At 48.2% G+C, this 17,087-nt stretch overlaps 1 protein-coding gene across 1 annotated transcript; it reads right to left on the minus strand.

The window, feature by feature from the left end:
- Positions 1–346: 346 nt before the first annotated feature.
- FEZF1 (FEZ family zinc finger 1) lies at positions 347–2,834 on the minus strand. Its single transcript, XM_077163820.1, has 4 exons — positions 2,031–2,834; positions 1,664–1,798; positions 1,287–1,419; positions 347–844 (listed from the first exon to the last, which is right to left on the minus strand). Exons 1-4 carry the CDS (start codon positions 2,826–2,828, stop codon positions 498–500), a joined length of 1,413 nt encoding a protein of 470 aa, XP_077019935.1. The 5' UTR covers positions 2,829–2,834; the 3' UTR covers positions 347–497.
- Between the last annotated feature and the right edge of the window lie 14,253 nt (positions 2,835–17,087).

A 17,087-nucleotide genomic window follows, 5' to 3' on the forward strand; every position in this document is an offset into this window, starting at 1 on the left:
TTTGTTTTTGTTTTTTTTACCTCGGGGAAGAAGAAATGATAATAAACAATCAGCAGGCATCTTTAGACCCCAGAATCAATACAATGGAAATACATACAATAATAAAATTAAAATGGTGCAGCATTCCTGGAAAGTATAATAGAGATCTCAATAAATACAGCAGAAATGTGTTTTAAAATAAAAACAAAACACCATCTCTACACCCGAGATGAAAGTCTTTCCAAATTAAAATAAAAAGAACCAGAAAACAAAATAACCCTGTCCCCCCTCCATTTTCTCATAATTGTTAGCGCCTATGTAGAATATAATACACAAAACAATTCAGCAAGTGCATGCAAAGAGTCGAAAGGCCAGGAGCTGCAGAGACTTCCGGTCAGCCTTAAAGTGTGGGACCAACATATCCTGGGTTGGGCAGACTCTTAGAAGGTCTAGCTCTAGCCGTCGCCGTCTCAGCAGAGAGGCCCCAGCTGGGGTGGAAGGGAGCGCCTTGGCCTCGATCACTGATGGCCCTGGTGAAGCCCTGGCTGCAGGGGCCCCGGGGGCGGCAGAGGGGGCAGCGTGGTAGGCTGCGGCTGCTGTAACGCGGAGTGCGGGTTTGTGCCTGGCTCCCCAGCAGGCGTGCGGGCCAGCCCCAGGCCACTGTCGTGCAGCTTGCGGACGTGTTTTTTGAGGTCAAAGTTCCTGCAGAAGCCCTTACCGCACGTGGGACAGGTGAAGGGCTTCTTGTCATTATGGGTGTGCATGTGAAAGGTGAGGTTGTAAACCTGGTGGAAAGCCTTGTTGCAAATATTGCACTTGAACTGCTTCTCCCCGCTGTGGGTCAACTTGTGGTTTTTGTAATTCCCTGAAACAAACAAATGGCAGAGACGTGGTTCTGAAATGAAAGCATGAAAAGGAAGGGCCACGCGGGTCGCGCGAGGCAAGAGGGAGAGCGGCCACCTCGGCAGTGAGGGCAGGACTGTGCTTGCTCGTGCCCTTCCCTATACAAGTTTAAAACATCAACCATGCGGCCATTCTTGCCTACACGTTTAAAACACATTTAATAACCCAGTTATATAAAAACAAGAACCAGTGAGAATAAAAAAGAAATATCCTCTCCGCTATGAAGCTTGTGGCTTCTTTAATATTAGGCGAATTTGCTGGTAAGGGGTTAGAATAACAACATGCTCCTGGTTCTACCTGCACTTAAAAAAATCGTTTTCTAGAATATGCCCCCCACCCCCAAGAAATTAACTAGGGTTTCCGACTAGCAATTGTGAGAGATAAGCGTAGCGTGGGTTGGATACCTTTTTGATGAAATCCTTTGCCACAGAATTCACACACAAATGGTTTGTAGCCTGCATGTATTCGGGTATGCGTGTTTAAAGTGGAACTTCTGTTAAAGGCTTTGCCACACTGGTTACATTTGTGAGGTTTTTCCTAAGCAGGAGGGAGGAAGCAGAGAAGTTAGACGATTTGGTTTTTACGTGGCATCGTACAAATTCGAAGACACAGTAATACTCTTAGGTTTTTAAGCAGAACAAAGGCAAACAATATATGGTATTTATCCCTGTCCAGCTAGCACATTTTACGCAAACTTCATATTAAAAAGCGGGGATTCATCCGCCACTTTTCTACAAACAGTCCCGAAGTAAACCAATTAAAACTGAGAAGAGGGACACACCTGGGTGTGAATGATCTTGTGCCTGCACAGAGTGCTAGCCTGCCGGAAGCCCTTTCCACACACTTTGCAAACGAAGGGTCTGGCTCCTGTGTGCACCGGCATGTGACGGGTTAAATTATAGTGTGCATTAAAGACCTTAAAGTTAAACAGACACAGTGCAAGTTAGCGGAATAAGCACTTTGAAACTAAACCGGGCAAAAAGGGGGGGGGGGGGAGATAAACTTCTAGCAAGTATAGACAAATAATTAGAAAAAAAATAAAGTTAAAAAGACGGATGAATGGAAGGAAGGGCAGAAGGAGGGAAGGAAGGCAGAAAAGAGAGAGAGAGCGAGCGAGCTGAGAGAGCTCCCTTCTGCATAGTACTTGCCTTTCCACACACTTCGCAAGTGAAAACTTTGGGCTTGGCATTAGGAGAACCTCTGCTGAACTCCGAGGTTTTGAAAGCGATTTTTTCCGACAGAAGCTGGGCGCTTTCTTTCATGTAATGCTGCAGCTGAGCCTGGGACAGGTCTTTGAAAGCTACTCCTGGGGGATACTTCTCCACTGCCGGGACCACCAGTTTATTCCTTTCGGCTAAATATGTTTTTGGCTGCGGGTGCAAAGGGGAACTGAGAAAGTAGGAGGCCACCGGGTGGATGTTGACGCCGGCCGCTGGATGGCACGGTCCGTCACTTCGATTCAGGTAGCACAGAGCGCCCATGGCATGGAAGGAAGAGTGGTTGACCACACGCGGTCTTACCAGCTTGTACTGCTGCAGTGGCAACGCGTCGCGGGTCAGGTCGCCCTTGAGACTCAGAGCGCAGTTGAGCAAGTCGCTGCAGCTGAACGCTGATGCCGAGGGTGCCGCGGGAGCCGCGGGGGCCTCCAGACTTGCCTTTCTCGGCTCAGCCCCGGTCATTTCTGCCTTGGGGCTTGTGTCATACGCCACAGGCACGAAGGGGATCATACAGGGAATCGACGAGTTGAGCTGCAGAGAGTGCTTCGGGTCCCCCTTGGGCACTGCTCCCTGTAGGTAGTGGGGGACCGGCAGGGCCTTTGGTTCAGGGGTGCGCGCCATGATTCGTTCGATGGAGAAAGCCAAGGGTTTGGAAGTGCTCATCATATTGGGTCGGGCTGGAGCAGCCGCTAGCATTTTGGTTGTCGCGTTGTGGCAGCTACTGTCCATGTCTGAGTCGCCAGCGTCCGTCGGCCGGGGCCGGGTTGCGCCGTAGTTACCTTGTTCCCTGCTTGTCACAGACCTGCGGAGAGAGGAACGGGCACCATCACCACCAGCAGCCTCCTCCTCCTCCTCCCCAGCATCACCAGCCGAACCTGCCTGCCCAGCCCAATGGACTCCTGCCAGCCCATCGCAGAGTTCTTGGCGCACCAATGACTCGGGGACAATCACTACTTATTTCTATCAATAGAAAGTGTTGTGTCAATAACGCAGCCAAGATCTCGCCAATCGTTAACTTCCAAGAGGAGAAGGTAAACTAGATAATTGCTCAATTCGCTTCCAACAGTCAACAGGAAAACTTTTTTTTTCCTCTGCAGTTGGTGACTACTTTTCATTGGTGAGTGAAGTTCCCCCGCCCAGAAGAGGCGGGCGCACTTTCTGCAGGGCTGCGCGCCCTCCCCTCCGCGCACACTTTCCGGCAAACACTTCGCTTACCCTCCAGCATGTCCCCCACCCCCCCCACCCCCGTTTTTTTTTCCCTCTGTCTTTTTAATTCTCAATCTCCTTAACCGGACTTTAGAGGCCAAGCAAATCTGAGATCAATTTTCTCGTTTAGCTCTAAGTGACATCATCTAAAATCATTGTGCAAGGGCTAAATAAGGAAATGGAGCCTAATTCGGGGGCAAACGACTGGCTATATTTATCAAACGCCAAGGCTCCAGAAGGCCATGGCCAGGGAGCCTCCGGAAGCGGAATCCGAGATTTCCCTACATGGTTCCGCTCGGCTCAAGTCCGTGCGGTGCCGCCTTCAGAGTACTGCTTCTTCCTCCAGGGCCCGGGGCTGCGCGCTCCACGGGTCCCGAATCTCCATGACCTGAATAGAATCTGGACTCTGGAAGACGCCAGCAGGTAACTGGCCTCCCAAAACGCCCCTGAGAATTAAAGGCCTTGGGAGGCTTGTTATGTGTTTGTGGTTTTATAATGGCAGTGCCCTTCGCAATAGGCCTAGGAAAGACGTACTCCTGTCCACAAAATTGAGGAGGAGTTGCAAGGAATGAGAGGGTGTCACACTAAAAGAATCCTAGCCTCGGACTGGACCCCAGCCCCAACACACAGGCGCGTGCGCTCCTATGCATTTCCATCCAGAGCCCCGCAAGAGTGTTTTTTAAGTATTTGCACTCAGGAAAATACTCTATCCGAGTATTTTAAATACTGAAAGTCCAACGGAAAAGGGAAACAGAACCTCCTGATCCCCACCCCCACCCCTTGGCTGTGGGTGTCCGCGAGTCCGCGGAGCAGCGCGGGCGGTGGTCGTAGTGCCTGTACACAGCAGAGCCGCGAGCACCGCGAACTGGCGGCGCGGAAATGGTAGCCACAGCCGCATTTCCACCTCCCAAACAGCGCGCGCGGAGTCGGAGATCCTGCTGCGCCCCGCATCCTGGCGCCCTCAGGCCGTGACACCTCAACTTATACCCCTCCAAGGTGGAACGGTCCAGCGCACCAAGTGTTTGGGGAAGAAGCCTGTGATGGCGGCTGGGATCGCGCGGGTTCCTGCGGCTTGGGCGGGTGCTGCCGGGAGACCCGCAGGGAGCGGCGGCAGGCACCTTTCTTGGCTTAGCCCGCGCGAGGCTGTGATACGCGGAGCGGAGCCCCGGGCGCACTAACAGCTGTGCGGGTTGGAGGCCTGGAGCCTGCACCGCAAGGCCGAGGAGTGCGCACAGCTGTTAGCCGAAGTCACCGCGGCCTAGCCTTTCGGGTGGGTGGCCACCGCAACAGCCCAGGGTGCCATCTGCCTGGTGAGTTACCCAAAGTGGTTGCGTTTGGAGCGGGAGGTTGCGTGTGCTAGGCGAGTGTCCTCTTACTGCAAGAGCCCTAGGAAGGATCGGCTGTGACTGGTTGGATGCACGCCGACTGGAAATTTTGTGATTATTGCGCGACTGACAAACTGTATCCAACGATGCAAAATTCGACCTCAAGCGGAAAAAAAAAATGGCCCCAAAGTATTCCGGCCATCCTACCCCCATCTCCCGGTACATTGCTGTTCAGGGACTCGGGCCCCTCAGCTCCACACGAGAGGTGGTAAAGCAGCGAGGCGTCTGCCCCGCCCTCTCACCGCGAGCTACAAGAGTGCAAGCTGGGCTGGGAGCGCGCCTGATGCCCAGCGGCGAGCGGGCAGCTGGGTGGGCAAGGTAGGGGAGGGGGCGGGAGTTCTGCTGGAAGTTCAGGGAGGCCAAGAGGCCACGTGGGAAAAGGTCTGGATGCGACCTGCCTAAGCAGCCAGGCCCGGGAGTGCTTTGTTTCAAGTCTGGGGGTGGCTCCGGACTGGAAGGACAGAGCGCAGCGAATGGTCGAAGGTGAGCGCAGACTGCAGGGGCCGAGTTGGGAAGGAGGCGCCACACAGCTCACACCCCCGACCCGCCGCGCTTCGGAGCAGTCCCTGGCCCGGGCGCAGCCGCTCGGGGCTCGCCCAAGCTGGAAAATTTCTTTCCTTTTGCTGTTGGAACCGCAGAACCTGTCTCCTCTTTTTCCCTGCTCAGACAAAGGACAGACTTTGCTGGGGGAAGGGTGATCCCGGTCCCACGACAGATGGGTCGCGGTTAAGACTATAATTGCTACCTTTTGGGGGTGGATCATGTTCCCTTTCCTACGTGCCGCTTCCTAGTATTGAAACATCCCTCTCCTGCGGGACTCCTCAGACACAAGGGTCAGGTTTACTGGGAAAAGCAAGCACGCTACACCCCGGATCTGGAAAGCTTTGGAACGCCCGGCTGACTTGTACAACTCACTCGCCTCCGGAGCGTAACCTGCCTTCTTGACTGAATGCCACCAGTTTGTTTTATGTTTGTCGCGTGTCACTCCCTCTCTCTGTCCTCACTCCCCCTCCCTCCTCAACGCAAAAGAGCCTTTATTTGACCTCGCAAAATTTCTTTCGCTGGACACGAAACTAAAAAAGAAAATTGTTTTCTAAGGGGATACATTTGCTCTGTATATTTAACAATTCAACAGCTTGCTTTTCACTGGTCTTTTCAGGGTTTGCCTTTTTGGCAAATGTTTGAAATTATAGTGTCATTTGAGTAACACAAATATCACAAAGCAGCAATTGTGCCCCTCCCATTAAGATATAGCCCTGAGCTCTCTAATCGTAAAGACGGAAGAGGTGCTTTATAAACCCAGGTCTTATCATTCCAACTTTTGCTAATGAATATTTACCATACAAACCCTAACCAAAACGTATTAATTTTTTAAAACATATCCATATTAAGTAAGGATTATCTTTAACAAAGTCAAAATATATTTAGGGTTTCCATCTTCCTGACAAATTTGCCAGTGCTTTTTCTCCAAACACGTTTGGAAAAGAACGAAAACAGTAATAAAAGCAAAGCACACTCAGCAAACTTAAGGGCTTCTCAAGTACTTAAAATTGCTTCATTTGCTGAAAAAAAAATTCAAAGGAACCTTGTTTGATTTGTAAAGGCAAAATAGAAATTCAGTTTCCTCGTATTATATTGGAGAATCCAATAATCCTTTTTTTTTTTTTTTTTTTTTTTTTTGGTCAGAGGTGATAGTTGTGTCCCTCCCCTTCTCCTTCCCCACCATGGAAAAGGCAGTGTTTATTTGCCCTAACCTCCCACCTTAAATCATGGTGAAAGATGAGTTTTAAGTGTGTGATTTGTCATGCATGAAACATTCTGGGGAAACCAGAGCAGCCCTTGTAATAAAGAGACCAGATAATAAACTCTGGGTTAAGACCTTAGGAAGATATAAGAAAAAAGTTTTTCTCCTCTAAAATAATTTAAAATTCTTTCAGAAAAAAAAAACCTGCTGTTTTCTTTTTCTATTTCCATTTCAATGCATCATAAACTGTGTTCTTGACATCACTAAGAACTTGCAGAAATTTCAAAGGCTTCTAATTTAATGTAAGGGAACCTTGCTTGCTTTGTTAAGGGCAAAACGGAAACTCAGAATTTCCTTGTGTTTTCTTGGAGAATCCAGTAATTGCAAGTAAATTCAATTTCTAATCAAGATTACTGCAGTCTGAAATAAAAGGCATAGTTATGGAGCTATAAATTATGAAATAATTCATAATATTTAATTTCTTCTTTCTTCAGAGATGCAAAATACTATTGGATTTTTCAAACATAAAAAAATGGATTGGGAATTGCTTCATCCTAGGTCATGTATTTAGGGTTTTCAGGCCTTTCCAACACCCCAACCCCAGCCCTTTCATCAAGGACAACAGTCCGCTTTCTCTCTGCTTCTTTTTAGCTGGTGTGGAGCTAAAGGAGGAGACGAATCATTATTATTCCGACCACCCCACCGCACCAGGAGCATTCTAGTCCATCCACACTCTTTCCTGTTTAATAGCACTGAAGGCAATGCACTTTCCTTCCAGTGGAGGAAAACATTTCTAAATTCCTCTAGAGTTTTGCTTATAGTCTTTCTCTCTGACTGGTCTTTTGTTATTTCTTTTGATGTGTGATGGAGACGGGATGCTGGAATAGGACACAAATAGGAAGGGCCTGTAAGGTTCAAGGAGGGAGTCTCATTGAGTGCCTCAGATTAGTTAATGAATACAAATTGGGAACTAACTTTCCAGCAAATGTATGGGTGACAAATTTAGATCCAAAGTTACTAGTAGTGTGTTTTTAGCCAACTTGGACTTTGTAGCAAATAAAGAATTCTTGCTAATTTTGCATAACAGATGAAGGACAATATCACAGGTTAGGAGTGTGGGAGGGGTCCATTAACCCACAGAGCCTTCTGTTTTAGGGGAAGAAAGGATGGGAGAACTGTTTGTTGTTTGTCTCCAGACCTTTATTGTCACTGTTTCTTTTATGTTAGGATTTTGTTTGAACCCAGTGAAATTATTCCTCTCAAAACAGCATTTACATATTAAGTCAATTGGCGAAAGAATATAAAGAGCCCAAACGTGAGAGCTGTAGACGAGCCTGCAGGTATTACAGATAACTGATCACCTGGGCACCATTTGTTCCTGCCTGTACGCTTACGCAGGGATTTTTTTCAGCCGTTCTTACCAGCATGTGAGGTATGTTACCTCCAGATTGCTGAACTACCACTCAGGGCTGGACTTGGTGGAAAAGTTTATGAACAAGCAACCAAATTTCTCCAAATCACTCGCGGAGCTGCTTAGAAGCCAAGTAACAAAAACAAAACAAAACAAAACAAAACAAAAACCAGCATAATTTTGCTTGCAACTCACAACGGTGACAGTGAAACCTGGGAGGCGGACAGCTAGAAGACTACATTCCAAATATCGGCTCTTGCCCCATGCCAGGCCTATAATGATAGAAGCGGTCAGCACAATCGACTGATTAGAGTTTTGTTTGCATCAGTCAAAAAAATTTTAAGACATTTTTGTGGTCAAAATAAAAACCATATTCAACACACAACGTGACTCTTTCCATGACACTAGCCACAAGATTTAATAGGCAATTTTGACTCTATTTTCAAACTTTATGTCTTAAGTGCTCTCATGAAATAAAAGTCGATGGTAGAAATTCAAATAGCACAAAGACGGAGCTTAGAGAAATGGAAAGGCAAAAGCTAATTAAAAATCCTTGAGCCGTTTGTAAATTTAGTTACCTCCTGAACACCAGTTGTTGGCGGTTCCCGCCCTGGAGCGCCCCGCGCAGACCCGCTGCCCTTGGCGACCCCGGCCTCCATTACAGCGTGGCCCCGGCGCCCGGACCCTGGCCTCCGAGCAGAACTGCGTTCCCATTGCAGGCGTAGGAGCCGAGGCGCCCGCCTCCTTCACGATTCCGTTGCCCTAGCAGAGCCATTTAATAGAAGCCCGGAGTAAGACGGGAAAGCTGGAAATTCTCCTGCCGGGCTCGCCACTTCGTGGTTCTTGCGCACGAGTCCCAAACAGTTAAAATGACATTGGCAAGGCCGAGAGCGGCCCGGCTCGGTGAGACTGTCTTGGTGGGTCCGGGGACTGTAGTTAGAGTGGCTTGGAGGGGGCTGGGGAGACCCGGCGCGCTCTCCGCCAGCAGGCCGCCAGTTTGACCTCCCCGGGCTCCCGCTGCGCGGAGCGCTGTAGAACGGGCGCCGCAGCCCTGACTCCGCTGCCCGCGCGCCCAGATGCCGGGCTCGTCCAGAGCCGCACAGTAAGCGACGTGGTCCCTTGGCCTGGGACTTCAGAGCTGCGACGGTCCCACGCGAGCCCCGCGCGGCCCCTCGGGCGGCGAGATCGCGCTCCCTAACCCCGCCCTATTGTACCCGCTCGGGTCCTGGGGGGACTCCATCCCACCAAGGTTTGAAGAATGGGAGAGCGCCAAAGAGTTTCGAGAGGGGGCGCCGGATCCGGTTTTAAGAGCCCTAGTAACAGATGTTGAAGAGTTCGTTTGAAAAAGTTTTTTTGAACAGAATATTCACTAAGAGATTTCCTTTGAGTACTCACGGTGTCATTTAAGGACCATTTAATCTAGAAGCAAGTTGCAAGAAAACAGACCTGTGGCTGGGTAGGGCCAAAAATGGACTGGTGCATCTTCGTATTGGTTTTGGCTATCGTTTTTTAATTTCCCGGAAAACACTTTAAGACCATTTAAATTGGGGGGGTGGGAAGCTGCCCTGAATCTCTCTTCCTAAAACCTTTCATTCCCATTGTCATGTAATGAATTTTTTGTGCCCTCCAAGATTCCTTTTTTCCTTTTGGCCTGTAAGTAGTTGGGGTCTACTGATCTTCTGGAGAAAATGTAAAATTTCCTAACTAGATTCTCTACCTTCTTCTACCTCCCCCTCTTCTACCTTCCCCTTTTCTTCTTCTACCTTCCCCTCTTGACCACACCGTCCAACTTTAACTCTCATATCGGTTCCAGAACAATCCCGTGAAGCTGTGCTTGCCTTCTAAAGGAGGAAATGGGATGGCGGTCCAGAGATGGCAATCACCGTCTCCAACCCACATCTGTCTCCCCAAACCCACCACTTCCAGCTTCCACAGTCCGCCAAGGGGAGGAAACCTTCAGCCTCTGGCCGTCTCCTTTTCTTGGTGGGGGTGGACCCTCTTCTACCACCCTACCCGTCCACCCTTAGGCCTCTCTCAGTCTAAGATCCTGCACTTTTATGAATATTCCAAGAGTTGAGCTACAGCATCCACTCTGAGAAAATCCCAAGAGGAGAGAAGGTTGATTTGTCGTTAAGGAATTTTACTAACTTTATTTCCTTCTTAGTTTGAATTGATTTGGAAGTCAATTCACCCTCTCTCCATCCTCTGCTGTATTCAAATTCAGTGACTTCGTTGAATTTCACTGATTGTGAGTCTATCCCCGTAGATTGTCTTTAATCCCACAAAGGAAGCGGGTACTGGAAATGCCGCGAGCGTTAAGCGCCCCGCGTCGGTGTTGAAGCTGACAGCAGGGGAGCAGCATTCCGCGGCCCGCGCTGACCTCGAGGGGCCGACTGACGTCAGGAACGCGGCCCGCGGCGACCGCCCCGCTCGCCCCCTTCGGCTCTCAGGGTCCAGGGTGGGGAGATGCTGGGTCTGGGGATAAAGCCGGAAGAACAAGCGTGACTGGGAATCACTCAAAGACTGCATGGGGTCAGTCCCCGCTGCTTGTGAAGGGGAAAAATCTTCCTCTTCCTAACCCTGTGATTCACAGCTTCTCCGAAATTTGCATAATATAGGAGCGTAGATGTAAACCTAAAGGACAAAAATAATAACTCAACAGCACATATTCCATTTTCGCGCCGTGGGGCTGGATTCGTTCCCGGTGTAGGCACATTATCTGATTTCCAGAGCTTTTTATCCGTGAAGGAGAACATCTGAACTTTCACACAACTGCTGAAAGGACAAGAAAAGAGGGAGAAAAAACGGAGAGAAAGAGAGATTGGCTTTAATAACACTGATTTAGATTTCTTACTACCGGCAAAAGATTTTTTTAAAAACTAAGAGCAAATGCTTTGTTCAGATGGCAACAGACATGCCAATGATCGGAGTCCCCCACGGTCCAAAAAATCCATTCCCCTTTTATTTGACTCATATCAGTGTTTTCTTTTAAAAGTAGTCATTACCCTTTAATATTGATCAAAATTTCCAACTTATTATATCCTTAAATAAATGAGGGTTGCATCTTCCGAGAGACCTCGCTGTCAACTGGACTTAAGATTTGCCAGGTCAAATATAAGATAAAAAAGTGAAATGTGGCAGCTACAAACTACACGTGATTGCTGTCGTTGCCTTTCGAACTAGACTTTTTTTTTTTGCATTTGAACTCAGATGTCTCCAGTAAATTCAAATTTTACAGCTACACTTGCCTTGCTTTCTTAATGATTCGCCGTGGAATGCCGGGTAGGAGGAAGACCTGGGACAGGGTTTGTGGCTCCTTGGCATCCCTTTAGTTCAGCAGTGAGGGCCGCAGCGGCGTAGGCGCCCTTTGGTTCTGCCTCCTGCCTCTGCCAAGTGCTTCTCGCGCCCACAGTCGTTTGGAAAGGCGGTGGGTACGCATCGGACCCTCTCCCGTCCCCTATTTATTGTTCGATTGGGATGAGGGTGGTCACTGGAAATCGGCTTTTCCTTTCACCCTGTCTTCTACATTTTACTGTTATGCAGGCTTCCCTGTTCTCTGAAAAAAATTCCTACAGAGTTGTTCATATTCTCCCACAATTCGGTTCAAGACTTCAGTAGTTTGTAGCATTTTAGTTTGATTTTTTGAGGTTTTAATTCAAACCATATAGGCGAGAATGTAAAAGGTCACTTTTTCAAACGTAGGCAATGAATTCTGCCCCCACCTCACTGTCAGTGACTGAAGAAAAGAAAACGTAAAATATAATTCTCCTTTCTCCTCTCTGTGTCTCACTATCCTTTTAAACTGGATTCTTCGATTTTTCGCTGGAATCAAGAACAATCTTTCTTCCTTTCTCAGAAAGTTCTCCATAAGTACTTCCAAGACCGATTTTTCCTTTTCATTTCAAGTGTCAGGATAAATGGAGCCAGTCCCCATCCTACTTTGGTTTGCTATCCAGGTTTCTCTGCTGTGGGAAGGCCACACAATTAACAGGGATGGAAGGTGGCAGTCCCCCTTTGCCTTGAATTATTTTTCAGCAAAATGGAACTACATCAAAGCTCCTTTCCTTACTGGGAGACTTTGAGATTTGAAACGAGATTTTGAAATAAATCCCTTCACTTTAAGAAAAGCTATCATCTTGTTAAAAAGTTAGCTATCGACTTTCCCAAAACATTTCCAGACACCTGTATTTAAAACAACCCCTTTGCTCAATTTCAGATTTAAACATGGAATATTAAAATACACACAGGAACACATTTGCTAAATTATTTTTCACAACCTCAAGGACTTTCCTTGTCCTTGGGGACTGCTCTCCCACATTCAGTCCTGAGTTCCCCAGGGGACACCTTCTCCTGCAGATTCACAGATTAACCTTTCACAAAAGCTTTTCAAAAATCCCAGTTTGGTTAAAGCAGATTTCATCTCTAAAAGCAGTCAAACATTTCTAAAATTAATCAGATTGTGATAGACTATCCCAATTTTATGGAAGAACATTCCAAACAATCACAGTGTAACAAAAACCTATGGCGTTTGAATGAATGACAATGAATCAGCTTCTACTGCAACTTTGAAGTGCGTTTTTAAAAATTATTACCCTACTGGTTGAGCAAACCTATCAAAAGTACTTCCTTTCACAATCTGTTCTCAGCTGGCCTTTCCATGTTTCACTTTCCACTTTTAGGGATGTAATCCTGTTGGAGTCTGACCTTTTGACCAGGTGACATCCCCCCTTAAAAATAAAACTTTTTCTGCCTCCCTACCAAAATCTCCTTCCTAAGTTGTAAATAGTTTTGTTTCCTTGGTATTTTGAGGAAATGCGCTAAAGAATAAGCTCCAGCATTTTATCAAGTTTTCCTTCTTTGAATCACACCCAAGAGAGATGTCATTTGTAGGGTGAGGGGAGGGAGGTAGTGTTAGATCACTTTAAAAAAGTTTTTTGATTTAAAGCTGAGAAGAAAATAATTTGACACATCACCTTCCTTTTTTTTTTTTTTTTTTTGTGCAGGAACATAATAACGTCATCTTTGTGTAGGGGGCTCTATAAAAAGGCCTAGGCCAAGGCTCCAGAAAGAATAACTGCCATGTCTGATGGTTCTTTAGCTTAAAATCAACTCTTCACTCTGTTCAGATGTGAGAACCACCCACCCTAAGAGAAGACAACGCAGAAGGAGATTGGGACAATTCTAGACTATATTCATTTGTTAATTTTTTCATATCGCTCCGCAAATACATATGTAAACGCATAAATTAACAAGAAACAACTGTCCTCACTATGAAGTTCAAAAGCACAGTGAAATTAAAGGTGTCTCAACCTTCCAGGCCTGCGAAGTCCTACTCTCTGCGCCTGGGGCCCTGAGGCTCCCTGGCAGTTATTTTAAAGGAATAACTGGGATAGGGGACACCCCTCAGTTTAAAAAAGTTGCCCCATTCCTGTTAAATATGGGGCATGGTATCTTCCTCCTTCACGGTTGCTCAGTTGCTGCCTCCCCACCGCGTGCAGGACCGGCGCCCCAGCATCGCCAGGGCGCGAGTCCTCCTCGCGGTGAGCATGGCCTCACGCTGAGTCTCTGCGATGCTCGAGGTTTCCTGGCAGCCTGGAAGTGCTCCCAATTCAGCATCCCAGGGGTAGGACTCAGTGCTAGTTATCGCCCTAAGCTCCTGCAACCCAGTTTTGGTTCGCAGTCACGGTCTGGGCCACCGTGGAGCAAGCTCGGGAGGCAGTGGCCTCTTCTGCCTCTCTGGGGGTTACGCTTCTCTTTTTCCAAGTGCTTTCTGTGAGTGTCCGTCCCTTGTCTGGGACTGAAAATGCTGTCCTAGGTCCCTTTAAAACTTGCAATATATTCATGAACACACTTTACCCCTTAACTTCCCATAAACTCAGCCCACTGGCGGCAGACTGAGGCCTGGGATTCCTTGTGTGTGGTCTGGCGCCTCCAGGATCACTTCTGGTCCCTTTCAGAGCCTCTGATCAACATCATCCCCCAAGTGAACCCGATGATACAGTCTCCAGTTGCCTCCACTCCCAGCTCCAGCTCCAGGAGCTGCTCTCCGCAAGGCAGGCTCTTTCTAGAGACAGCAGTTGGCTTGCCCCTCCCCGTCTCCTCTTCTCCTCCCACTAGGCTGTCCATATATATATCCCTGGAACTGGACATTTCTTGCCAGTGCTCGGACATGCTAGGGCCGGGCTGAAGATCTGCGGAGCTGACTGTGATCTAGAGGGATCCGGTGGCAACCTCAGGGAGCATAGCCGGTGAGAGTGGTGTTCCATGTGGCAGAGGCAGCCTGCCCACTATTTCTTTTGAATCCATCTGTACATAAAGAAATAGTTAAGAATGGCCACCCATTATTACATATTGTTTCTAATCCCTACGACAAACTTCCTTATTAAATGCCCATTTTACAGAAAGGTTAAGTAACTTGCCCAAAGCTCATAAGTGAGGAAGAGGTGTGGCGGTTGGGACCCAGGTACTTATTTATTTATTTATTTATTTATTTATTTATTTATTTATTTATTTATTTATTTATAACTCCAATGCCCATGCTCTTTGCGGTTCCCCAGGCGGCCGTCAGGGTAGTCCTTTAAATCGATTCATCTGCTCTCATCTCCTCTCCGTGGTACATGTTCATTCTCCAATGCTTACTTCTCCCTGAAAACAAACACATACCCGACGTGGATCAAGTCCCTGCCTGATTGCTCGAGTCACCTCTGGAACCGGCCTTTGCGTTCACTGCCTGTACTCGCCTGTGCTCTCTTAAAACCGCAGAGCAGCTTCAGGCAGCTGTGCACCCTATCTTCCAGTCGACGCGGTTCCTCCACTCCCAGCTACAACTCCAGGGGCTGCTCTCCGCGAGTCTTTCCCGTTAACCTAGGGAAAGGCTTCTTTTGGAGCTCCCGGCGCGGGGAGCCGCCCAGTCACGCACTCCCGGACTGGCGGTGAGCTGGGGTCCCAGCCCCGCTTTGCCATCGGCCCTGCTGCCCAGAGCTGTGGGTTCGACTCTCTTGCAGGAAAGAATCGGCGGCTCCTGCCGGTCCAGAGAGCAGGACTTGAAGGGAAAAGAAATCCCACTTCCCACTTTGTCTCCCAGCAGAGCGCTGGTGTGGAGGGGGTGGTGGGGGGCGGCTCAGTGTGAAAGAGGATGAACGCGATCCCCCCCACTCCCGCGAACCCCCCAAACCAGGCCTCCAAATTCCGCACAAACCAAAAGGGGTTGGATGGGTGGAGGACTGTCCGCAGGGGCTTAGGGCTGTTGTGAAGAGAGCCGCGCAGAGCGCGCGGGGGCCGTCTTGGTTCCCCTCTCTGTGTCTAGGTGCCTGGCCGCCAACCGCGCGTGAATAGCTCTCAGGAACATCGATCTATCACCTCCCTTTAGGGACCCGGACCGGGAAATCTCCATTTTCTGTTTTGGGAGTAAAAAATAAAACGATCAAGCTCTTGTTCGAATCGCCTCCCTCGGGTCCTTCTGCCAAAGGCGGGGCGGGAGGGGCTTGGAAGGCCGGACCCGCCGGCGAGGGCGCGGGGACCAGGGTTACGCAAGGCGCGCTTGTTCTCCTGCTCCCCACGTCCGGGACCCCGCCGGCTTCCCCGGGAAGTTACGCTCCGCGCAGGCTACGGCAGCGGAAGGGGTTTCGGGCGCCCGCAGAGCTGCGACGGCCGAGTCATCTCCTTCCCAGTCACGGGCGCCTTCTGGAGCTCACGGAGCCTGTCACCCCCTGGCGCGGCGGGAGAAGGAGGGCGGAGCGGAGCGCGGGCGGTGGTCCCGGCTAGGTCAGGCTCTGACCCTGGGGGGCGGGGTGGGACCCCGAGACATGTTGAACTGGCGTTTATTGCAAATATAGCAGGAAATCCCTTCTCCTGAGCGAGGGACAATGAACACCAACTAAAGGGAATTCAAGTGGAAAAATCCGTGAAAGCAAAAAACGACCCACAGCTGGAGCCGAGCGGTTTACATTAAGCTCTGTGTGGGTCTTTCCCTTTCGGGAAAAGACGTTATTCCCCCCCCACCCCCGCCCCAAAAGCGGGTTACCATTTTAGTCCTGTTGTTTAATAAACCCATTTCACTTTGATACAAAACAGTATTAGTTATTTTATTCTGCGACACCTACCAAACTGCCCAAAGAATGTTTTTTTTTTTTTTTGTCCTTACCTAAAACCATTTAGGAGAGTAGAGCTTTTGAGTTTAAAACTATTTCCACTTCATAATTTTTACAAGAATCTTTAGGTTTTCAATTAAATTCCTTTTTTTAAAGCAATACCTTTCAAAGAATAGCAACATAAAATTTGGCTTCCTTTAATAGATGCTTTAATAAGATGCTCAGGCAGTCATCTTAACAGTTACACACACCAATGAGCAATTATTATTTCAGGCAATTACTTCATTTGGTTGAAGGGAATTTCTGGTCAAAAAACCCCAAACTTTCCATCTCTTTCAGAGTTACTTTCAAATTTTTTCTTTACACATTTTTTTTTGTGTGTAAAGAAGGTTAGTCCAGGTAGTCCTTATAAAAGTGTGTGTATCTCCACTACCTACCTTAAACTGTGGGTAGGTGGGGAAGTTAGGAGTTGGGTTGGAGCTTTTAGAAAGCTCCTGGGTTTAGAAGGGAAGGAGCACAGAACACCAGAATCTGGAGAGAAGCTGCAGGAGGCTCATAAGCAAAGGGGCCACAATGTAGATTAACAGACCAGGCTACCAGCAAGATCTTCCTTGTCCAAAATGCTTTTCCCTACACCACCTGCTTTCCCCCTTTATTTCTGAATTCCATTAGTTAGACATTTCTTTGAATAAATACACATTCTTCTTTCTTCTTCTTTTTGCTTAAAACAGAGTTCCAGTAAGGTTAAGGAGGGGTATGTGTTTCATCAGTCACTCACACTTTAGAATAAACTGGGCCAATTATGTGGAGATGAGCTGTATGAAGGACATGGACAGCTTATTGAAAGGGAAAAGAAGGGTGGATAATTTTTAAATACTAGCAATTTGAACTGTGGAGCAGCAGGCTTGGTAGGGTGCCATTGGGGAGTTGAGAGTGGCATGACTGAACACCTGAGGGCTTTAAATAAAGGGGTAATGGGTGTGAGAGTGGAAAGAAAGGGAGGGAGATTATTCTGAGAAAAATTACCTTTCAGGAATACTAAGTTGTAATCAGTCCCTAGTCCAGGAAAGGGGACGAGATCATTCTTCTTTATCTTGTACCACAGGCCTCCTACCCCTAGGACATTGAAATGAAGCCTATCCAAAATCAATA

The sequence above is a fragment of the Tamandua tetradactyla genome, chromosome 1, assembly GCF_023851605.1.
Source record: "Tamandua tetradactyla isolate mTamTet1 chromosome 1, mTamTet1.pri, whole genome shotgun sequence".
Classification (NCBI taxonomy): Eukaryota; Metazoa; Chordata; class Mammalia; order Pilosa; family Myrmecophagidae; genus Tamandua; species Tamandua tetradactyla.

Bases quoted from the DNA above. Each gene is read 5' to 3' on its own strand.
- FEZF1 (XM_077163820.1), bottom strand. From the start codon at position 2,828: ATGGACAGTAGCTGCCACAACGCGACAACCAAAATGCTAGCGGCTGCT. The intron at 1,420-1,663 runs GTGTGTCCCTCT...CCTCCTGCTTAG, and splicing joins ACAAGATCATTCACACCCAG to GAAAAACCTCACAAATGTAA. The intron at 845-1,286 runs GTATCCAACCCA...TGTTTGTTTCAG, and splicing joins CAAAGGATTTCATCAAAAAG to GGAATTACAAAAACCACAAG.